Genomic DNA, 25,007 nt, shown 5'->3' with positions numbered 1-25,007 from the left:
TTCACTTTTAGATGTCCAAAAACTTGAAAACTCTACGAGAAGACAGTTATTTGGATTACTAACTTTGAAATTTAGGGCAGTTATTTTTTTTTAAAGGATACTGTTTGGCCTCCTAGTACTAGTATTAAAACAAAATAAAAAACCTACAGAGGAGCAGTTGATCAGCATTTCTAAGGAAGGCAAAGGGACAAAGAGCTTTGCTCTGACGAAGCACAGCAGAGTACAGCAAAAAACGGTTGCCCCAGCTCAACATGTATACCCAGAGCACAAGAATGCCAGAGTGAAATTATTCTCAGGTGTTCAACTGGGCACAAAGAGGCACTGAAAGGTCTAGTCTGTAAATAAGAGTCTGAAAGGTCTAGTCTGATCACGATCACTAACTTCCAGTGATGGCAGCAGCCTGCTGGAGGAGAAATGCACACATTTAAAAGCACATTCTTTGTCTGCCTCAAAATTAAGATTTAAGGGAGAAGGAGAAGGAAAGGCAAGACATACAGGGAAGAAATAAGTACAGCCCACACAAAAAGGTATTTGATGCCCATTAAATGACAACAAACCTATCTACAAAACAGAACTTTAGCTCTATCTTCCACTTCAATACATTTCCTTAAACTTTAATTGACTCCTTAAAATGAAAATCAGTCACTGTGTATATGTATATTTATAGCCACTGTTTAGATAATAAGACTATTTAAAATACTTAAGAAATAAAACAAAACTTACCCCATCACTTTCTCTATGTGGATTCAGCCTACTATAAACAGCTTCAATAACATGGCGCCTAAAAAAAATTATGCTTTAGTTTTATTAAATTACAGTTATTAAGCTTCTGCATATTTAAAATAATACTTCATATATTCTTGACTGCAGTCAAAAATTAACTGCCTCAATAAATACCTGCCAAGAACAGTTTCTGCATTTCACTCAGAATTTGATCCTGCACAATCCATTTGTTCTCATTTACTAAGGGAAGAAGGATATTCAGCCCCAAAGAATATAATAAATAATGCCTTAAAAATAAAATCTTTTGGATGAAATTAAAATGCTCTTTTCTAGCATAAGAACTGTCAACCCATTTCATCTTTAGATAATTAATGTACTTCTAACCCCAAATTATTTAATTACTAATTATAAATGAAGTCAAAATTAGTTCTTTTTGTTCTACTTACTTGCCAGCAAGACCTCCCCCAGGAGGCAAATTTGGGATATTTTCTGCAGACAAGATGCGCATGACGTGGGCAAGATCAGGCATCCCTTCCTCACCAGACTTCTCCATAATTTCTGCAGGTTTTTAAAAAGAGTTCCTAAATTAATGTGGTAACTCAGAATTCACAAAGTGAAACAAGAGGTACTACTTGGCAATACTATCACACAATGAACAAAAAAGATAAGAAGTTATTTGCATATATATACTCATTCTAGCATTATTCATAAAAGCAAAAACTGGAACATTTAAATGTCCAATAAAGAAACAGTTAAGAAAACTTCAGAATAGCCACTGAGTGAAATGGCTTATAGTCACTACAATGATCCCTACGAACAAGGCATAGCCGCACGGAAACACATTTTTGACCCATTACATGAATATATAAAAGTTATTAATGCTATAATTAAAGGAAAACAAAAGCAATAGAAGGATAAGGATTATAAGAAGGGAAGATTAAAATTTGCTTGTAGGTTTTTGTCTAAACAGTATGTTCTATAATCTATTTTTGCCTTTATGAATCCATTGCTTTATTATTTTCACCAGGCACAATTTATTTAAAACAAAAAAGGAAAACAAATCTCAGAACTTGCTAATACATAGAACAAAATAAAACATTTATATGTTCCACTTATATTTACAATTTCCAGAAAACAGATTCTTAAGGCATGATTTATCTGGCCAGTATCAAGACAATAAACTTCTTGAAAAATCAGACAACAGCAAACTTACTTTTAAAACAACAAAAAAGCAGTGTCCTAAGCAGCCCTCAAGAGGCAAAATCCAAATGATTTACCATGCATCCCTCACAAGGACTTCACCATGACTTTAACTTTCACTGCTCCTATTTAACTCTGCCCCGACCCTAGCTATATTGCTATAGGAGCTATTCAAAGAAGTCTTCTCGATTTTCACATGTACTTCCTCCCTTGGTCTGAAACACTTTTTAAATCTATTCAACCAACCCTTTTGTATGGTTAAAGTGTATTCATCCTTCACGTTTCAACCTCATGTGTAACTTTCTCAATCCTTCTCTGACCCATGCCTGGATAGGAGTGTCGCTAGATACTCCCACTGTACACGATATTTACTAGATTACAGACTGCAAACGTCATGAAGGCAGGACTGTGTTTTTCTACCTTACACTCTATCTCTATAGTCCAAGAATTCTCAACTTTAGCACTACAGATGTTTTAGACCATTTTTTGCTGTGAAAGTTGTCCTGTGCGCTGCAGAATGTTAAGGAACATTCTGGCCTCACTCACTGGATGTCAGTGGCACCCTCTCCTTTATGAGACCATATCTGTCTCCAGACATTGCCGCATGTGGCATGAGGAACAACCTCCCCCAACCCCAAACCACTGCAGTCTAGCACTTCACCAACCAACTTTCACATACCACTGGTGCCGCTGCAGTCCAATCCTCCCCCACCACCTGTCACCTGCTTCAATGCATGATTTCTAACTGGCTTCTTAGCTTCCTCTCTCTTGTCCCTCTTTACAATCTCTTCACAGAGCAACAGAGAGAAGTCCTTTAAAAAGTCAGATCAAGTTACTCTTGCACTCAACGTCTTCCATGCCTTCCCAACACTATTTAAATAAAGTCCAAAGTCCTCATTTACGTCTGCAAGAGTCCTACACAATCTGCTCCTTAGTAATTTCTCTTAGTCTTTCACTTTTCTACCAGCTCTTTCTAATCCAGCTATACACTCTAAGCACATTCACTCCTCAGTTCTTATTGCTCCCTTTGCTGGAGTGTTCTTTCCCCAAATAGCCACTCTTTCCCATATACAGTCATCTGCTTAAATGTTTTTCCTCAAAAAGACCTTCCTAACCAATATTTCTTGCTACTACTGTCTGCCTACTGTTCTGTTTTCTTCTGTTAAACACACACACACACACACACACACAGGTCTCTACTAGATTATGAACTCCATGAGATGAGGAACATATTTGCTTTGCTTCACACACACACACACACACACACACACACACACACACTGGTCTCTACTAGATTATAAACTCCATGAGATGAGGAATATATTTGCTTTGCTTCACACACACACACACACACACACACACTGGTCTCTACTAGATTATAAACTCCATGAGATGAGGAATATATTTGCTTTGCTTTGCTTTCTGCTACCTTCCCAGTGACTCGCATGCTCAGGGACTGCTGAAGTAATGAATACATGCAGAAGGCATTCACCAGCTATCTAATCAATTTAGGTTAAAGACTACTTAACATCATACCTCCCCTCTGCACACCCAATAAAAACACATACACAGACTTGCCAATACACCAGAATGCTTTTACCTCAAAATTCTAATAGCAGATTACATGACTTTAAACCCTAACAGAAATATAGTGCTCTTGAAGAACAATTGCTTATAAAAAAGAAGTTAGGTACCGAGGCATATTGATCTATAGTGGCTGCTTTTTCAAGGATTTTAAAGAGTTTTTTGATTGATTATAATCAAGTGTCTGCCACAGGCCCCAAGATCACATCATATTAATACGTATTTGTTATCTCTGTCATATAACATACATTTTGGATAGTTTAAAACCATACAAAATAATATTAAATGTTAACAACCCACATTGAGCTGAACTGACCATACATTTAAGAAATTAAAATTTAGCTGTTACAGAAGAGTTAATAAAAGCTACAGTTTGCTGAGGACTTGTGTGGTAGGCACATTACCAAGTACTTAACTAAGTTTTCTCATTTATTTAAAACAAACTGTTTGGTTGGTGTTTTTACCTTTAGTTCACAATAAAGAAACTGGAGCCTTAGGAGATATTAGGCAAGTTGGTCAAGATCATATAACATGTAATTGACCAAATTTTAGAGTTCTTCCCCAAATGAAAACTATCTAGTTTCTTTTTTGTGAAGGAGGAAATAGGACAATAAGAAACTCTTCCTCATCTTCTCACAAATTTGAGCCAGCAACCTCCCACTCCAATACACTCGACCTTTCAGAAAATGTATGTTATTAAAAACTCCTATAAACAGCTCCTCTTAATAAGTGTGACATTATCAACAAGAATGAATGAATGCTTCTGACATGGTCTTCCAAATGTTTTCACATGTTCCTTATCTCTCCATTATGCTGAAAACAAAACTTCACTGACAGTTCAGGGTTGAAGAAATTGCAGACCAACAACAAAAAAACCTCATGGCACCTTTGTTTAGGATGTGCAGACAACTTTAAAGCTAGAAAAGATAAATCAGTCCCTCGCCACCGAATCTGCAAAAGAATGTAGTTTTCTTTTGGCAATGACACATTTGAAATTGACAATTTTTGCATTTCAAAACTTTTACCAATTACCACAGCTACTATACATCTGAAACATGACTCATAAATAGGCCAAATTCAACAAGCTGACCACACCATAATCATTTTATCATTCAAATTTACTATTGAAAAGTAATAATGATCAAGCCATAAAGGTGTTAGGAAAAAATATAGGTCAATATGTAACCCTGAACTTGCTACTCAATATTATGTAACAACTTAAAATGGGAAAAGAATTGAAAAAGAATAGATACATGTATAAGTGAAACACTGGGCTGTATATCTGAAACTATCACAACATTGTTAATCAACTATACTCCAATATAAAATAGTTTAAAAAGTAGCACATACAAAACTAAAGTATTAAACCATAGATCCTGCCACAGACTCTAAAACCTATTCTCTATCACGGTAACCACTAAATGATATCTCAAAGGATGTATAACTAATAAGCAAATGCAGGGATGAACTCAAATAGAAAATACTGATTAACCCAAAAGGGAAGAAAAAAGAAAAAAAGAGAAAAGAATAGATGGAACATACGTAAACAAAACAATTTAAACCCAAACAATTACCAAATTATGTTGAAGTTAAGGAGACTAGCTTTCCCCTCTCTTATTCCTGAATAATGGATTTTTAGTCCAAAATCTATAGGAAATTTTAAAAGAATTATTTGACAAGCAAGGAATAATACTTTTGCTTTCCTTCTAAATTAAAAAAAAAAAGCATCTTTCTTACCTTCCACCCGTGATTCCAAGTACTTATCCAACTCTGAGTCTTTTCTCATTGCTTCATCTGAGACCTTGGGAGCATTTGAAAAGCAAACTAGTACAATACTCATGTTATCTCGACTTCCCTGCATATTAAAAAAATAAAATAAAAATTATACTTCTATAGTCTAACAACTATTATTTACTTTAAGCAATTATTTAATCATCCAGAATGTACACCTTCAACACATTCATTTTCAAAGAACTATTTGAAGCACACCTTGAAGAAACAAGGACTCTTAGGTATGGGTAGATCGTAATTATTTTAAGATTTCTATATCTATGTACCTCTTATCTACCTCCATTCCACTACTTGAGAAATGAAGATATCTTCATACATATTAAATCTTCTAAAAACTCTGTTTCCCACTCAAGACTGCATATTCCCGAAGTTACTTAAGCCCAAAATGCATCCTCCCAAAGAAAATATGCATTCCTCCCCCCCACCCCCCAGCTAATTAACCTGCATTGGAGCAATGTTACTGAAACTCTACTAAACTGACGTGGATGAAAACTGTGGATTATTACGATACCCAAGACACTAAACTAAACAAGCAGAGAAAAAAAGTTAAACTGGAAACTGTTCTGAGGGTATAGTCTCAAATGACCAAACAGATTCACTGTAGTCAGATGAAATAACTTTGGAAGAAATAACATCAGACAGTGTCAGGATTTGGAGAGAGCAGCTAAAACTACTAATTGAAGGACTAATTTTACTGCTGCCTTTTTAATCACACCATCACAAAAGATCTATATCAAAAAGGAAACACGGGATAGACACTACTCTATTACCACGAGACTATAAGCAATAAAGCTAAAACAGTTTCTTAAAGGTATATTACTTTTACTGAATTTCTTAAAACAGAATAAAACTGTTCTTAGAAAGAATAGTGATCTTTTTTTTCACTCCTTTTTTTTTCCTATCTACCACTCTAAAAAACTAAGTCAATGGAGGTGGGATTTGCCAACCCAAGTGAAGAGAGCCAACAACACACCCATGCTACTCTTTTCAGTCATCATGGCCAGAATCTAGGTGAGCACTGTTTGGTTAAGATTCGCCACCTTTTGGGGACCCACATGACACAGTCAAACACAGGCAGGCCTTGAAAAACTACTGCTAAACCTCAATGGAGCAAAGTTTGAAGGCGGTATAGGCTGAGCCTTAAGAAGATTTTGAAAAGAGTAATTCTCTATACAAATTCTTATGCTTTAAAAGAATCATCATGAATATATAATTCAATTCTTAATATCTGGGGGAAAAAAAAAATCAGGATTTCCAAACTGACCCAAATGAATTTTATTACTTAATGAAACCCACCAAAACTTTCATAATGACCTAGGACCAGAAATACTACATTGGCGGGCACTTCCCCTATGGTCCAGTGGTTAAGATTCTGCACTTCCAATGCAGGTGGTATGGATTCGGTCCCTGGTTGGGGAACGAAGATCCATATGCCATTTAGTGTGGCAAAAAAAAAAAAACCAAACTACATTGGCTATATGAATATATATATCCACACACACACACACACACACACACACACACATATATATGAAGATACACACACACATATCTCACATATATACCCTATGATTCCAAACAGCAATACATCCCATAGGAATAGGAATCAGGATTTACCATGTAAATTCAGGTCAGGAAAACTCTTTATACCATAGATATTCAAGAATCAAGCATCACATGAATACCAATAACTTTTTAAAGAAATTTTATGAATAAACAGAATTAACACCTTACATTTTTAGAAATCCAGTTTCTTCTATTCTCTATTTTGTTAACAACAGTATGAGCATTGTTTACCCATTCTTAATCTATCATATATATATAATTTCCATTAGATTTTTGTAAGTTATAAAACATACATCCTGTTATTTGGAAAATTAACTAAAAGATAATTTCAAGAAGTTTAAGTACCTGAAGATATTTAAAGAAAATAATTAACATAAACATCTCAGCATGTGTGATTTCAATGATGGTATTTCTATTTCTACATAAAGATGATCTTCCCCTAAATACAAAGTATGGGTGTATTTCATTAATTTTTATATAGCGATTGAAAAAGAGCCTTCCCTTTATGCCTCTTTTGTTTTCTAGAGATAAATCATCCTTGCATATTCAGTATACATTTTTTGGAAAGTCCACAAATGAAATATGCAAAAATCCACTTGAACAATTAAAGCTATCAGCCAGATGTTTAAAAACTGATTACTTCAGCACCTTTTCATTTTTTAATTTTGACAACAGCACAGCAGCAGTACTTAAAGGAATCAGAACTACTTTAATAGATAGTTATGGGTTAAAAGCTTGGCGTGCTGCAGTTCATGGAGTTGCAAAGAACAGACACAACTAAGCGACTGAACAATAGGTTAAAATAACCAGTGCCCCTGCCATAAATAAGAGTGTCTAAAATTAATCAGAAAATAATTTGATGCTGTTAGTTTTAAAGTTGAATGTTGCATGCTTCTGAAGCATTCTGGATCAAGTCCTGAACACAGCATATGAATTGGGCTGCAAACAGAATCTTTACCACTACAAAGTTGTAAATGAGTATCTGATAAATGAACCATAAATATTACTCATTCTTTAAATCAATTTTTTAAAATCTGCCACTCACTGTAGTTATTACATTTACACAGTGTTCAAAACAGCCAATTTTAAGGAATAGCCCAAATTTCCACCTACCCATGAAAGATGAAGGCTATCATTACTTCCTTTCTAAAACACTCAATTCTCCCACCATTCCCTTCTCTTGAACTTGTATTTCCCTTCGCACAAATTTACCTCTTCATTTCATAACTGTCATCAACAGAACTAAAATTTATTGAGGACTATAAACCAGATACTGTTCATGCACTTGCCAAAAGCTATATTCTCAGCACTCCATGAAGAAGATGTTACTATCTCTATTTTATAAAATGAAGAAACCCAAGCTTTGCACCAAGTGGCAGAGCACAACTCAAAACCAAGCCGTGTGGTTCCAAAGAGCGCATGTCTAACACGGAAACGGTGGTTCTAAACAGGGGGCCAGAGAGCCCCAGGACGCCACACTGTGCTCAGAGACATTCTAAATGAGGGTGGGAAGGACACAGTGATGTTCAGTATCTGTGAACACTCCAAACTATTTCGAGGTAGTTCACACTTTTAACATTAGATAGCGCTATATTCCTCTCAATGACATGCTCTTTTCCCAAAGCGGAGGTTCTGGGAGTTCTCCAAGGGTGACAGTCCAATGATCCCAAGGCTTGAGAAGTTGTGCCATGTCCAACAGGTGCACACATATCGTATCATGCAACTATCGTTTTTAAAGAATGGAATAAATGTTTTTTCCATGTATGTGTATTATTTTGTTAAATATTATTTGTACACTCATTAAGTTTGGATCTAACCACTTAATACTTATAACTCTTAAATATTAATATGGTTAAGTAGCACTACAAAAAAACTTACTGAAATATTCAGACACCATCAACAAAGAAAGTTTCGGAATTTCTACATTACATATACTGTATTTTTACATCCTTATCTTCCATACTTCAAAAAAACCAGCCACACTCCACTCTAATACTATCTATGTCTACTTTTGCATTATTTATGATTACATTTTCTGAAAACTATAATCAAAAAGCTCCTGAGTTTAGGGTTAAACAACTATTTTAAGTGGGTACAGAAGTACATTTTTCCACGTTTCATCAGTGATTTAGATTGATATTGCCTTTGGAAAATGTTATTAATTTCCCCTCAACATAATGCAATTATCAGGCATTATATCTCATGCTTTAAAATAAATAAGCTTCTAATAGGTGGTATATAGATTGATTAAAGCAAATCAAATTATAATTTTTAAAACCTTGAACAAATATTGAGTTTTATGATTAAGAAAAACAAAGAGCTAGCAAAGTAACATGCATACATGATCCTACTTTTTATACTTCTATTTTTATGAATAAACACAGAGAATTATTTGGAAGGATATATAGCAAACTGTAAACAGTGGCTATCTAAAGGGAACGAGACTGACAAGGAGAGACATAAAGATTAATAACTTCACTTCAAATATCATTTTATGTTTATTTTTTAAATTTTTTAATAACTGAAAAAAGAAAAGGAAGGTCTTAAAGTTTCCCTTGGGAAAAATTTTTTTCACCAAATCTAGTGGGAAACTTCAGTAACATACATGCAAAACTTGACTCAGAAAACTTGAATTCTAGACTCTGATTCAAGACTCATCAAATATCTGACTTCCAGCTTCTCTTATGACAAACCTCTATATCCTTACTTACAAATTGGAAATAAAATTTTCACTTTGTTCCCGTCAAGGTTACCATGAGGATAAATAAAAATGTGATTTGTAAGTTATTAAAGGCCATGCAAATAGCTATTACTTGTTCTATTCCACGGGCTTGCCTGGTGGCTCAGACAGTAAAGAATCCACCTGCCATGCAGAAGACCTGGCTTTGATCCCCGGTTGGGAAGATTCCCTGGAGAAGAGAATGGCAACCTACTCCAGTATTCTTTACCTGGAGAATCCCAAAGACAGAGGAGCCTGGTGGGCTACAGTCCATGGGTCACAAAGAGTAAGACACAACTGAACGACTGACACTTTCACTTTCATTCTATGCAGCCAGAAATGAGTTAGCATAAACACCAGAAACGCTACTAGCACTGGCAGTAAAGTGGAAAAGCTGCTTTCTTAGGGACCATTTCCCCTAGAGTTAATTATCTAAATAGGGTAATACCTGGCCAGAATCATCCAACTCTTGTAGCTTCAAACTACTGAATAGCAATTCTGAAAAGTGACCATCATAACAACAATAATGCTAGCTACCTGTTACGGTTGTTGTGAAAATTAAATAAACTAAAATGTGTAAAGTGCTTAAAATAGCATCTGGCTCATAAAAAGCAATTTATTGATACTACTGTGATTATGATGGTTATCATAATATCCCAACATTTCATTGAGTTAACATATAAAAATCCTTGTAAACTATTAGGGAAGGACAAATGTTAAAAGTGTTAGAAAATTTTAACACTTATTTATTTATTTATATATAGCTGAACCCCAAGGCTTGCAGGATCTTAAGTTCCCTGACCAGGAATCGAACCCAGGCCCTGGCAATGAAAATGCCAAGTTATAACCAGTGGATCATCAAGAAATTCCCAACATTAACTTAAATCTATTATCAGAAAAAAATCTTAAAAGCATCTAGTTAAAAATTCAATCTACTCCATTCACACCTTCTCCTAAAGCAGCTAACACCTGGACCTAGAGATCATACCTCGACCTAGAGTATACTTATTCCACACTAAGTGAAATACGTCAGACAGAAAGACATATCAACAATTGCTTATACGTGGAATCTACAAAAAAAAGTACAAATGAATCTATTCACAAAACAAAAACTGAGCCACAGGTGTAGAAAACAAACTTAAGAGTTTGTCAAGGGAAGGGGGAGGGATAAACTGGGAGACTGGGATTGACATACACAAAACAGGGAACCAGACTCACTCTGTTGTACAGCAGAAACTAATAGCACTGAAAATCAACTATGCTCCAATAAAAAATTAACTTAAAAAATGTTTTAAAATTTATTCTACCACACACACAGACACACACACGCACACACACACACACAATCAGCTAATACTTACTGAGCAATTGCTCAGGGCAAGCACTGGCCAATACTCTTTCCATGGATTTTAAAATTTAGATTCAATCTTTCAGACTAGAGTGAAAACAATCATGTGCTCTATTTTAATCCTAGTGTTTTAAATATTGCTAACTGGTGGCTTTACAATATAAACTAGTGGAAGGACAGTATTTTGGAGTCAGAAAAACAGGAATGGATAAGAGCTTTATTTAATTCCATAAGTCACATGTGGTGATTCAAAAAATTCACCTCTATTCCATTTCAACACAAAACAGCTAGCTAGGCATCTCAAAACTGATTTCAACATAAATGTAACTTCATTCAAAGGCACTAGATGGTCAACTTCATTCAACTAAATTCAATACAGAGATGTGGCATTCCAACCCTTTGTCCCTCTTTACTATCATTAATTTCTAAGATTCTTCGACTCTGCCTAGAATCGTTTAACACCATCAACAAAAATATTTAATCACTTTGAACCAATAAAAACCATCAAAGGAAGATACACCACCAGAATCATTTAAACCCCATTCAAAATGGTTGGGTCAAAATTCCTGAAAACTAATATCCTTTACAGGAAAGAGACTGTGCAGTTTATCCAGAATACAAACTTCTCTCCTTACTCTAAATTACAGACACAATAGATTTCTGGCTATCCCCTCAAAACTACATGTCATTCTGCTACACAACCATGAAAAATGATTTTGATCGATAGATACAGACATGGAGATCTCTCTACAATATACTGTTGAATTAAAAAGCAGACTGCAGAATAACAAGTACAATGAATTCCTTTTTATAAAAATATACACATTCAAGGCAGGCATAAAAGATGAAAAAAAAAAAATACCACAATTAAGACAACAGCCCACTTAGGTCGGTGGCAAAATTTTCGAGTGTTCCTTTACATATTCCATATCACCTTAAAATATACATATACATCCTATGTTATCTGGCCTTTTTTTCAATAAACAAACTTTTTGTTTTAAATAATTGGGGAAAACAACTGTTTTCAGTTCCCAGTTAGGCAAAAAAACACATGCTCGCTTTCGTCTCAAAAAGCCGCACGTCAGAATTTCTTCATATAGAGTCCAAAGAGATAGACAATTTTAGAACAACTTACTATTTGATCACTGACAACCACCATTATTTCTGTACTTAATTCATCCAGAGAAGCAAAATAGATACAATATGCTTTAAAAAAAAACAAACGAACAGCAGAGTACTAGAGATACCACCAAGAAAAAAGCTGGAAAACCAGCCCTTTTATTTTCTCTTTTTGAAGTTGTCTCTTCCCATCCTATGGAAAAGTACAAGATACTTCAACAAAACCCGAGTATTTCCATAGACTCAGAGACCTTTAGAGAAACCTCCTGGCTATGCTTGTGTCTTTCACAGCAACTTACATGGTGAGGAAATAGAGTGGCTCTAATCTAGACAGAGACAGTCGGTCAAAATCTTTACATCACATAACCAAAGGTCAGTTTTGTCCTGATACCTTCTTCAATCAGAGTCACAGAATACTTACATATTTTAGCTTCTGGTCAGATAACTCAAATTTTAATTGACTGCTATACAGATGCTGTCAAAAGCGCACTTGAAATTACTGAATATTTTAAAGACATTAAAGGAAATTGCTAACCACCTGTTAGTTTGGATTCTCCTCTCCTATTACTCTATCGAAATAAGATTCATATAATATTGCAAATGTAAATTAAACTTTAGTGTTCCACAGGAATTCTTAACAAAACTACATTTTATACTAGTCTTTGGTTTTCTAATTGGGAATGACAAAGGCATCTCTATGGAAAGAATTTTGATTATCTCCTATAAAAGTAAGATATTATCCACCTGTCATATTTACAGAGTCACACAGAAATTCCTTTTAGGTTTTATGGCCAGAAAAAGCTTCTTTTCCTACTACAGAATACGTAACTCTTACTTCAGTTTCTATCAGCTGCTAGTAAGGCTAGTAGGCTCAGAGCTAAATTACAAAATGTTACTTAGTTTAAGGCTTCTGTTATATCTTCCAATAGTTTATGTGCTCTTGGTCTTTTGTGTATCTAATATACAATCATGCTCTCACACTCTTTTTTTTTTTTTTTATGAAACTGCTACATAATCAGGCATAAGACAGTTACTGCCGGGAATTCCTTGATGGCCGAGTATCAGGATTCCAGGCTTTCAATGCCTGGGCTCAGGGTTCAATCTCTGCTCAAGAAACTGAGATCCCACAAGCCGAGTGGCCAAAACAAACCAAAAAAGACAGGAACTGCCAATGTTGAGAATTTTAATCAAGTCACAATTGTGTATAGATGCCTCTGCCACAAGAAGTCATAAAGAACTTAAATGACAACAAATGCCATAAATTTATTAATTTTCAAATTAGAAGGTTTAGACAAATGAGGATGGCAAAAAAAAAGTTCATTTCCGGGGAAAAGAATAACTTTAAAATATATAGGACTAGGACTTTCCTAATGAAAATATTAAAAGCTTTAAAACTTTACGTTTGCTTAATCTTACTTACCATGCCTTTTAAAAATTAATAGGGCATTTTAATTGTAACAAAAAAAGACTTACATACCTTATGTAAACAAGTGTCCACTACCCAATTGCACACATTTTCCAGGTCATCAGATACCTCAAGCCTAGATTTAACAAATTCACAGAGCTCCTCATTACTCATAACATCCCAGATCCCATCACAAGCCAAGATGATAAATTCATCCTCTTCTGCTCTTAAAATTTCATAAACCTCAGGCTCTGGAGAAACAAGTTGTTCTGTTGGGCCCTTGCCATCAACACACTTGTAATCATAGTCCCCCAGAGCACGAGACACTGCTAATGAACCATTAACACGCTGTATCATTACGCTGCCTCCTGCATTTTGGATTCGCTCTTTCTCCCTTGGGTTGCAAGGTTTGTGATCTTGGGTAGAAAAGCAGACTTGTCCACTCCTATACAGAACAGCCCGTGAATCGCCGCAGTTGATGAAGTAGATGTGCTTAGGTGAGATCATAACTCCCACTGCAGTTGAACCGCTCCTGTCCATGCCATTTCTGAGGTCTGAAAAGTTACGCATGTATTCATCAATTTTCAAAAAGCCAGTTCTGATACCATTCTTGACGTTCTCCACTGAAGGCTCAAGAGCAGACCCTGACTTTCCAGCAGCCCTGAAGTCTTCGTTGTTAGTAATGTGTTCTAACAAGTGTGTTGAGCAGTAATTTGCTACTCGGGATCCGGCATGACCGTCATAAACTGCAAAAAACGACCAGTCTTCCAAGCCGTGCGGAATCCCAACAACGGCTGTGTGCGCGTCTTCCATTTCCACTCTCCACCCCTGCATGCTGCTCAAGCCATAGCGCAGGCCGTTCCCAGCACCGTGAGCATTGTGTTTCTCAGTTTTGGGTTTGTCCAAAAATGCACCCATGTTTAGTAATAAATCTGAAAGGAGGAAAAAAAATGTAGATGTTACATATTTAAATTAAGAGCATTTATCAACAACAGTTCATCTGTTTTCTAGTTAACTCCTAATCTCTTGTATTTTTCATTATCATCAAAACTTATAGGAATCACAACAAAAAAGAAACCAAGCAAACTGCCCCAAACATCCTTCTTTTAGAACAGTGGTTTCTCAATCCTTACACACTAGAGTCTCCAGAGGTAGGACCCAGATATTATTATCTTTTTAAAAATGCCTCTCTGGTGATCTGCATGTGCAGCAAGCTGAAAACCACTGTTGGAGGAGAAAGGAAAACCAAGAAACAAAACCTGTTTTTTTTTTTTAATTTATAATTTGAGGGTTCAATATGTAAGACAGAACAATGAGAATATTCAAAACTTGGCAACATCTTGCTCAATTTATTAAGGAAGAAAAGTATGCTAATACATTTTAGAAAGATTTCCAAAAGTAAGTGTTATAATCAAGTATATTCCCCCACCAGATCTTGACAACCCCCAAAATTAATTAAAACAAAATATCAGTTTTACAAGTATGTGATTCCATCTAGGTTGTACTGCACATCAAATAAAGAACTTTACTTGGACTGATGGAAACCCATTAACCCATAAAAACGAATATAACTTTAATGATGTGCTGAAGAGCATACTACTTAATATTGCCGAGTTTCACAATCCATGAAGTGGCATTAGGAAAACTTTTACTGAGAAAAAAAGTAAAAGTTAAAAAAAAAAGTGCTTTTACTTTTACCCATTAGAGAACTGTGAAATCCACTACACATCACCATCCTCCCAACTTCACTTTTAGAATAAAATCTTTTCAATTTTAAACGGCCTGGACTAGAGCAGTGGGAATGTGAATGCCTTGATATGTTTGCCATATACAAGCCTGGCACTAAGACTCCTGAGTTGTGTGACCTTAGTAAGTTTCTTAGTCTGTTAAACCTTAAATTCCTCCTCTGTCAAATGGGAATAATAACAATAGTACCCACACCTGCCTTCCCTGGTGGCTCAGACGGTAAAGCATCTGCTTACAATGCAGGAGACCTGGGTTCGATCCCTGGGTCAGGAAGATCCCCTGGAGAAGGAAATGGCAACCCACTCCAGTACTCTTGCCAGAATCCCATGGATGGAGGAGCCTGGTAGGCTATAGTCCCTGGGGTCACAAAGAGTCAGACACGACTGAAGTGACTTCACTCACTCACTACACCTAACAGGGAAGAATGTATTAATATATAGTGCTTAGAATAGTTCCCGAGACATAGTAAACACCACAAAATGTTTGCTGTTACTATTTGCTCAAAATGCAGATTCCCACACCCCCATTTCCCCGCCCCCCCAATAGATCTTGTATGGGGTCTTCAAAAAAGCATACTGGTGACTTAAGAATCACATTTTGAGACATATTAGTCTAGATCAACTTACTTTCATTTGACTCTAGGTATCTTTGAGAGAGCTCTTTTTCAGCTGTAACTGTTACCTAACTACAATAAAACTATATATTCCTATTCCTAAAAACCCAATGAACCACCACATATAATATTTGTAAATTGCAGCAATTTTATAACTTTTCATTATATGCTAATATACTAATTATGTACTAATTATTAATACAAATACAAATATTTATTAAAAGAAATTTTCAAAGGGCAAAGTTTTACTCTTACCTAAAAATAACTTTCATTCAAGTATAATACAAAAGTATTGGTAACAATATAACAGAATATGCTTATTTTTTAACACACTGGTTTAATACTTTGATACAATGATTTTGAAAGCCTGGTTCTAAGTATATTTTAGATTCTTTTTAATGCCTATTTCAGCTGAGAAAACAACATCACCACCTTATAAAGATATCTAAATGCAAGTGAAACTGAATTGATAACTGTATTTATCACCCACTCTTCAGTCCCAACTACCAACTACAAAAAAAGAACTTTGTTATTTCCATTATCTTGATGTTCTTCCAATTAAGGTGCTGCTGTTTCAAGTTTCAACAAATGGGCTCAAAAGTCACCAGAACTCCTCATTTAGAAGAGTTTTAAAAAGAGTTTGAAAGTTTCTATCATCAAATTTGTTTTTAATTTAGGAATAAAGGAGAAAAGGGAAGCGGGAGTTTCTTTAACAGAAACTATAGAAGACTCTTACACCGAAAACAGCCTTGCCTGGGGCTGCAGTGATTTCTACCTTCCGTTTGATTCCTTTCTGAAAGTCACTTGCTCAAGATTCAAAGTCCAGGAAACTATTAACTAATGGACTGAACTTTGGTCACCGGCACACTCACTGGCTGTAATCGGGATCATATTCTTTTACAAATTACTACTTTGTTCTAAAGCTCAAAATTGATCTCATTTTAAAGTTAGTGTTGTCCTCTAATGATTTAATTATTTAATCATGAAATACCATATTTTATACAATGTATACACACAGCTAAAGAGTACTAAATACCCACACACCTTCCAAATAGCTTAAAAAATAGAACATTATCAAGACCACTGAAGTCTCTTCTTATTTTTGACCTTTATAACTAGTGTTCTTCTAGTCTAACCATATTTATGTTGGTTGTTTAGTTTTATGTTTGACACTTTACACTGATGTAAAATACAATATGCATTACTGCTGCAGGCGGCACAGCAGGTAGGGATGGAAAGCGGTCGATGCACTGTTTGGGAAAAAGAAACTAGAGACAATTGAAGTTTTAAAGATGGGACCTCTTGGGTCAAGAGCCCTGTTCCTCGGAGCCACATCACTCTTACTTAGTGTCTTGGCAAGCAGAAAGTATCTGTTGTGCTACGATGAAGTCAGCCTCCTGCGTCCCCCGTCACGTCTCCAATTTTATTGGCTACTTTAAACTGTGTTATTTTCTTGTACAAGGGCTATCACCTAGCTGGAGGTCACAGACCTGCACGTGCCTTGGGAAAACATCTCAGAGTGTGCACAAACACGTGTTCTGAACTTGCGCTGACCCAGCGTTCCAAGGTCCGCGCTGTGTTTTTCCTTAGCTTAGCGGAGTATAACAACCCCAACTAATCAACCCGATGTACTGTTATTTGGGTTATGCTGCATTTTGGGTTATGCTATATTTTGCTTTTGTTCTTTTCCCATGGTGATTTTCTCATGGCTTAGCCAGAGCAACAGGCAGCTGACTATTCACCCCTGCAGATCTCCCTTTTTGTTTTTGTAGCAGAAGATATGTTGATCTCACAACTTTTTTCTTCATTAGTTCTTGGAGGGTTTTTCGCATGCATCTAGGGACTAAACAAGATTATATAGCGATTTCCACGTGGGCCTCTGCAGGATCGGGTTCTGCCTTCCTTTTCTGAGACAGGGTGACCTAGGAAAAATAGACTCTGCTTCCTGTACATAGTGTTTCTGCAAAATGCCTGGAATCATTTTGCTTGGGGGAAAAGGTTGAAGATGGAGTCCACTGAGGAGGGAAAGCCTGGGTCTTCAGCACCACATGTGCCAGCCCAGAAGCAGCAGTGTGAAAACCTCTATAACATCTGCAGACCCCTAAAAATTAAGGAGACTTTGATTTGGACATTCTCAGTAGGAATGGTTAAAGGCTAATGGGACCATAGAGAGATGCCAGATGCTTGATAGATCCTGTAGTTCAACTTGATTCCTAGAGAGAAGCTGTTCATATGATACCAGAAAAATGAAATTTCAGGCAACTAGACTGGAGTCTCACTTCTTTTCCAGCCCGGAACTCTTGGGAGCTGTAATCCTGGATATAGTAGATAATAATAGCATTTTTGTTTTATGCATGAAGGTGGATGATTCTTCAAATTAAAGATGGACACTGACTTTTCTCACCAGAAATGGTTTATAAGAATCAACTTGCAAAAATTTAAGAGGCAGTAAAAGAAAGAGTAAAATATTTTCTTCTATCATTCTTTGATTCTTTGCTAGATTGTAAACTTCATGAAAGCAGGATAACTTGCTCATCTGTAATGCCTGATCCAGAATAGATTCTCAAGAAATACTTGAAGTTAATTAAAATATCTGTAGAATTTTGGGTTTTTTCGAATCTTTGGAAATGACAACCATTTTAATGGCATTTCAACAAGATTACATGGAATACTTGGGACTTCAATTTTTACTTGATAAACTACCTGGATAGCAATGAGTCTTACTAATAACTTCTGTTATAATATGAAATCTATTCTCTGGATTATGATTCTTCTGTTAAAGCAAATATAAACATCAAATTAGATTTAGAGTAGATGATGCTGACTATCTCAGATTCAAACATACTAGGAAAATTATTATTTCTGAAGCTCTTAGAGAAATGTGGTACATAATATAGCCAGTAAGTACTTATAATATCTAAACAAGATCAAAATCAAACTTTATGGTAAAATACCAGTTAAATGGTATATGATAATGAATGCACAAATTGTGCTGTCAGAGTTTATCCAGACTTTTTATGTTAGGAAGAATGGATTAAAGATCTGTAAATGGAAAGCAAAACTTCAAGCCTATATAAAAGCAAAGACTATGGCACTGTCATAAGGCAAAAGAAAAGACTGATACATTTGTATACACTAAAATTCAAACTTAAGTTTGCATGCTATGTAACTGACAAAGGCTCCATTTAAATCAAGAAAATGATCAAAGGATATGAATGGGCAATTCATAGATGAGGATCCCTAAGTAGTCATTCACATGAAAAGATGCTTAATCTAACGACTGATAAAATAACTTTACATTAAAACAACACTGAGATTCCATTTCACTGCCATCACATGGGCAAAAATCGAAATAGAATAAATGAACTCTGACACTTAAACATGTTACCAAGGCTGGAGTTGCTGGTAGCAGTGAAATTAATTTATTACTTTGGAGAAGGTTTGGCAACATCATTTTTTTTTTAAGATGATTATACCCAATCTTTGGGTATTCTTAAAGAGTTCTTACATGTATACTCAAGGAAATGGGCACAGAAAGTTTATTGCAGTAAAATATTTTTAGTTGTAAAAACCTGGAACCAATGTCCATTAGAAGAATGAATAAATAAATTGTGGTTTGTGGAATTTGGCTGTTAAAATGAATTAATATAAGGTATGTTTATTAACTTTACATCTCAAAAAAAAAAGACTTAAAAATGGCCAACTGATAGGTATTGTGTAAGATTTAGTAGTGTGAGAACATGAAAACAAAATTTGATGTATATACATATTAAAAACCTGTATGAGATTGATAAACCCCCAAATCTGGCTTGTTTACCTCTGGGGAGGTAAGAGGAAAACGGATTGAGTATCTGTAACTTGTTACCTCATTAAAAAACATCAAACTTGAAAAAAAAAAAAAAAATCAAACTTGAGAAAAGTTTGGGTATATTAGATTGAGTGATGGTCAGTCTCCACACATTTTTTATATGCTTAATATTTAATAATAAAAACCTATTTTTAGCAAAAAAAAAAAAAAGATTATATAGCGAAACAGCAAAACATAGCTAGTGTTTCAATGAGACCACCTCTGATGCCTTTGAGGACTCAATGAGTTAAGGCCCTCTGCTAGTCTATGAAGTGTATCTGTATCTGATAATAGTCTGAAAGAAGCATGCTGCATGCCAATGATTTTTGCTTGTAGCTTTTTAATATCTAGTGTAAGGTTGTCAGTGCATGGCCCTTCAAGTGTCGTCTAACCTTTTCCCAGGAGTGTTTAGATTGGTTATTTTCCTGGGGGGGTCACACAGAAAGTAGTAATGTTCCAGTCACACTTTAAATGCGTTGTAATAAAAAAATAATAATAAAAATAAATGCATTGTAATTTAAGATTTTGTACTTCTTTTCCTAAGAGTAGCACTGCATTCTCTAAATCCACCAAACTGTTAAAATCCTCATCTATATGAGTTTGGATTTCCCAGTATACTCTGAGATTCTTGTGTATGTCTGGAGTCAGTCTTTTTTATACCTTGATGAGGCTGTTCAGAACCCAAATGTCTCCAATTTCTGGAGGGACGAGACAGAGAAAAGAAAAATGTTTTAATTTTACCCACAGGTGTAAATCACTAAATTGTTTTAAACCATCAGTGACTTGAGAAAGAGTTTTTCTATATCTGAAAACAAAGATTAGAAGCCAGTAATATGTCACAAAAAGTCATGAAACTTGCAGTCATATTTAGCAGTCTGTTCAATCTCATGTAACCAATCCTTTTGTTCTGTAGTCCTTGCCTGATGACAAAGGACGTCAGGGAATGTGATAGTCTCTAAGAAGCTCATGAAATTTTTGCCAGTGTCTGTACAACCTGTCCAGCAAAGTGGGTGCCCTGATCACTGGAGACTGCAGAAAATGTATTTTAATAATTTTTACAAGAATTGAGAGATATTAACCCTGTAGCCAGGAAAGGCTTTATCCTATCAAATAAAAGTGAGGTTTGTTAGGGAGCTGGGAAAAGCCAAGAGGCTGCCCTGGATTTCCCAAAGCCCCAGCTGTCTGGTTTAGAGCCATTTTTTATCCATTTTAAATTTTCTGATGAGGGGTTAATTTTGTAGAAGCAGAATGAGCTTTATCTCTGTGTGCCAGTTTCCATAGATCATTGTGATATAACATTCATTTTATCAAAGTAACAAAAGATTTTAAAAGCAAGTATCAATCACTTAAAGACAAAGAAATTTACATAGTCTGTTATTTAAAACCATATTCCAAGAAGCCTTTGTTTTTTTTATCAGGAAGAGAAAATCAAATTTCAGATTGGTACCAGCTTATATTCATTGTAAAACAATAGTTATTCACTCAGTCAAAGTAACAATGAAAGATTTCAAAGGCAGTTTAATGTCTTTAAGAAACTTGTATCATGTACAAAACTCTCTTCCACTTGTCACAAACCTTTTTTATACTTCTGTGCTTATCACTCTATTTGCCCATTCAGAAAATAGCACCTGTAAGTTCAGATGTACATCCTTTTTCCGTAATAGAATGTAATTCCATTCCTTATACCTTTCTATTAAAAACACATCTTACTTTCCTTTAGCAACCACAAACTGTACTTTATATCACCATTCTGTAGATTGGTAAGTATAAATCAGCCAAAGCTATGTCATCTGCAAAACTGTCTTCACAAAGTCAATAAATAAACATTAATACCAGGTATCAATTTAATAGTGAATATTTCCTAGTTCACACAGTCCTGAAATTCATTTTAATTTTTTGAATTTATAATTGTTTGATTCGTAAGCACTTACTTCTCTTTAGGCCAATTAAATAGAGCTCATCGACCAACCAGCCTTAAGCAATTTTGTCCAAGGATGAAGGCACACACTGAGACACACATAAGTTTAGACAGACATATAGGCAGAGATCTCATAGTTTTCTGCTTAATATTTAAAATGTCTCTTTGCCCCTTCTTTTTCTTCTTGGTTTGAGTCCTACCAATTTGTTCATGGCTGGAGTCCCAGATAGAGTGGGCTGGTATCCCAAGGACACGATAAGAGTTAACTTTAGGTTTTTTCCCAGGCCTGTTTTTGTTTCTCAGGCAGAATTAGAGCTCCAAAAAAGTATTTTAACAAGCCAACATTTTTTTTTTTTTAAATTCACGTGCAAGAAGAACCGGTTTTGCAATTTCAAAAAGGACTTCATTTTGACCAGTTTTCTCTGGAGTCTAAAGAATATCATGGCCATTCAGTGTCAAAAACGTCATCTCTCCTTTTTGTAGTCACCGTTTCTTAACTAAAATTTAAACCAAACAGTGTTCAAACTGGCTCTGCTGACAGGGGTAATGTTGTCCCAGTAGGCATCGTCTCTTTGGGGAGGGGAGGTCTCTTAAAGTAAAGAAAGCCTGTCCTTTAACTTCTACTTTTTCCCAGGCTCTTATGCAGTATTGCCTCACCTGTTCTATAGCCTAATCTTCCATAAGCGCTTGATCTTGAGTTGTCCCCCAATTTCCACTGCCTATCCATTGATCTAAATAGATGGGGATCTATCTGACTTGGTCATGAACCACCATAACCAAATGGAGACCCTCAGCTAGTCCCTGCACTATTCCCAAGATAAAGGGAGAATTTACTACATAAACTCTGAACAGCTTGCCTAAGTTCCTTTAGTATTTTGAAGGGAATCTGTGTACAGCCTCATACACCCCATTAGGATTAGGATCTTCCCCAGGAGCTACTCGTTCATGTATTGTCATTGGAAATGTCACAGTCATAGCCTCCAAGTCACCCTCCTGTCAAGCCCACCAAATACCTTTCTGGAGAGGTGACAGAACCACTGTCCGTGGCAAGGAAAGAAAAGCTTGAGTCACTCCCGCCATTAAGACAGTGGAGGAGGAAAAGGAGGTAAAGGAAATTCGTCCTCCCCAAAGGTGCAGAAGGAACTGTAGCTTTAAGAGCCTCCAGCGTTTTTGCTCTCTCCCCTCAGGCTTTGCATATTCAGGTTCTCCCTTTAATGGGGTTTCACCTTCAACCTTGCTCCCTTCTGAGCTTTCTGGGGTAAAGAGGTTCTAAAATAGATTTTATCAGTGTCCAAATTGACCAGACAGATACAGGCAAGGGCACTCCCTTGCAAAGAAGTTTCTCTAATTTACTACCTACCTTCTCCCAAGTTCCTAAATCTAAAGTACCGAGAGAAGGGAACCATGAGCAATGTTTCTCAATGGTTTGTAAAAAGCTCCAATAGCCGGCCCTCGCTTATTTTTGTACCCGCCCCACCCCCCCACCACCTGCTTTAAAAAGGTGCCTTAAGAGGCATAGCATATATACGGCTGGTACAGTTCTGAGCTTCCTGAACTTCCCATATTTAACCCCGGTTTCAATGCCTAACAGAGTGTTATTTACCTCAAAGGGGGATTTTCAGAGCCTCACCCCACTATTCTTCAGGACCATGCACCTTCAGTCTCGCTCTCGCCACTTGCTGCGGCCAGCACAGCAGGTAGGGATGGAAAGTGATCGACGCACAGTTTGGGAAAAAGGAACTAGAGACAGAATTAAAGTTTTAAAGATGGGATCAGGGGACTCAAGACCTCTTGGGTCAAGAGCCTGTTCCTCGGAGCCACATCACTCTTATTTAGTGTCTTGGCAAGCAGAAAGTATCTGCTGTGCTACGATGAAGTCAGCCTCCTGTGTCCCCAGTCACGTCTCCAATTTTATGGATTACTTTAAACTATCTGTGTTATTTTCTTGTAAAAGGGCTATCACCTAGCTGGAGGTCATAGACATGCACATGCCTTGGGAAAACATCTCAGTGTGTGCACAAGTAGTGTTCTGAACTTGCGCTGACCCAGCATTCCAAGGTCCGCACTATGTTTTCCCTTAGCTTAGTGGAGTATGACGACCCCAAACTAATCAACCCAATGTACTTTTATTTGGGTTATGCTGTATTGCTATATTTTGCTTTTATTCTTTTCCCATGGTGATTTTCTCATGGCTTAGCCAGAGCAACAGGCAGCTGACTATTAAGCCCTACATATTACTCTAGTACTCTTTTATTTCCAGCTCAACATTGTATTTCATTCACATTGATGGAGAGAGCTGTAACTCATTCACTATATGCCACTGCATGCTTGTACCACCCCTTCCACTGTCAATGACTATTTCAGTTATTTCTCATTTAAAAGTAGGAAACAGAGCTGTTTTTTTAAAAAAAGATCATGGTGCAAATATGTGAGTTTTCCTAGAAGATGTACCTAAATTTCAAAGTGCTTAAAGTTCAGGTAATATATCTTTCTTTCCACTCAACAAAAATCACAAAACAAACCATCTCCAAACATTTGCTTCCTAACCGTTCTTTTGCTAACACGACTCTCTCTAAAAAAAAGTTTATTTTCTTAGTAAACAAACTTCACCCTGAATAGCATGATTAAAAGTGTGTATTTTCTTTTATCCAAAAATATCTGCATAGCAACTAGTAACTACTATTTTAAGTTCTCTAACTCTTCAAAAGCAAAACTCTTTGCTATAAGATAATCATCAAAACTCTTATGTGGCAGACTGTAACTTCTTGGTCATTTCTCATTTCATTCACAGTAAACCTTCAGTATCAGCTGCTTCCATGTCTTCAGGTTCAACCAACCACAAGTCGAAAATACTGGGGGGGGGGCGCGCGCACGTGGAATTCCAGGAAGTTCCAAAAAGCAAACTCGAATATGCCAAGCACCCACAACTTTTACATGGCATTTACATTGTATTAGGTAATCTAGATCTGATTTAAAGTATACAGGAAGGGGAGGTTGTGCATAGGTTATATGCAAATACCACACCATTTTATATAAGGGACTTGAGCATCTGCATATTTTGCTATCACCGCTGTAAACAGCTCCCTGGATTTTAAAGTTAAAGGTCTTGTTTTCATAAAATTAACTACACTGATGACACTCTAACAACTCTGAACTCCTGGTTCAATTTCTTTGCTTCAGTAATCGTCCTAGGAAGGATGCAGTGAACCATTACCACCTTAAGTGACTACGATTTTTCTTCCATAAAAGGCTAATATTCATTAAGGAAATATTTACTGCTGAGAATATACTTTTGTCCAGCATCTCTTTGCTGTAACTCTTCACTCCCCACCAAAAGACAAAATTTAGCGAATAGTAAGGGAAAATGTTTTATTTTAGTTTCTTAAAGTAAATCTCCCACATATAATTGGTCTCATACTGGTTTCATC

The 25,007-nt window shown here is 36.1% G+C and overlaps 1 protein-coding gene across 5 annotated transcripts in view; it reads right to left on the bottom strand.

The window, feature by feature from the left end:
* Positions 1 to 25,007, bottom strand: part of PPM1B (protein phosphatase, Mg2+/Mn2+ dependent 1B) — a 96,112-nt gene that overhangs the window by 23,762 nt on the left and 47,343 nt on the right. For 4 of the 5 annotated variants that reach the window (XM_070477597.1, XM_070477593.1, XM_070477602.1 and 1 more), the window contains exons 2-5: positions 13,528 to 14,387; positions 5,245 to 5,362; positions 1,170 to 1,281; positions 724 to 781 (exon numbers count right to left, since the gene is read on the bottom strand). In XM_070477597.1, the coding sequence (XP_070333698.1) occupies positions 724 to 781; positions 1,170 to 1,281; positions 5,245 to 5,362; positions 13,528 to 14,373 (1,134 nt within the window). In that variant the 5' untranslated portion in view covers positions 14,374 to 14,387. The remainder of the gene's footprint in view (positions 1 to 723; positions 782 to 1,169; positions 1,282 to 5,244; positions 5,363 to 13,527; positions 14,388 to 25,007) is intronic. The other variant, XM_070477615.1, reaches the window with a different exon arrangement.

Source organism: Odocoileus virginianus, chromosome 2 (assembly GCF_023699985.2).
Source record: "Odocoileus virginianus isolate 20LAN1187 ecotype Illinois chromosome 2, Ovbor_1.2, whole genome shotgun sequence".
NCBI classification, from domain to species: domain Eukaryota; kingdom Metazoa; phylum Chordata; class Mammalia; order Artiodactyla; family Cervidae; genus Odocoileus; species Odocoileus virginianus.
This window is presented reverse-complemented; position numbering and strand designations above follow the sequence as displayed.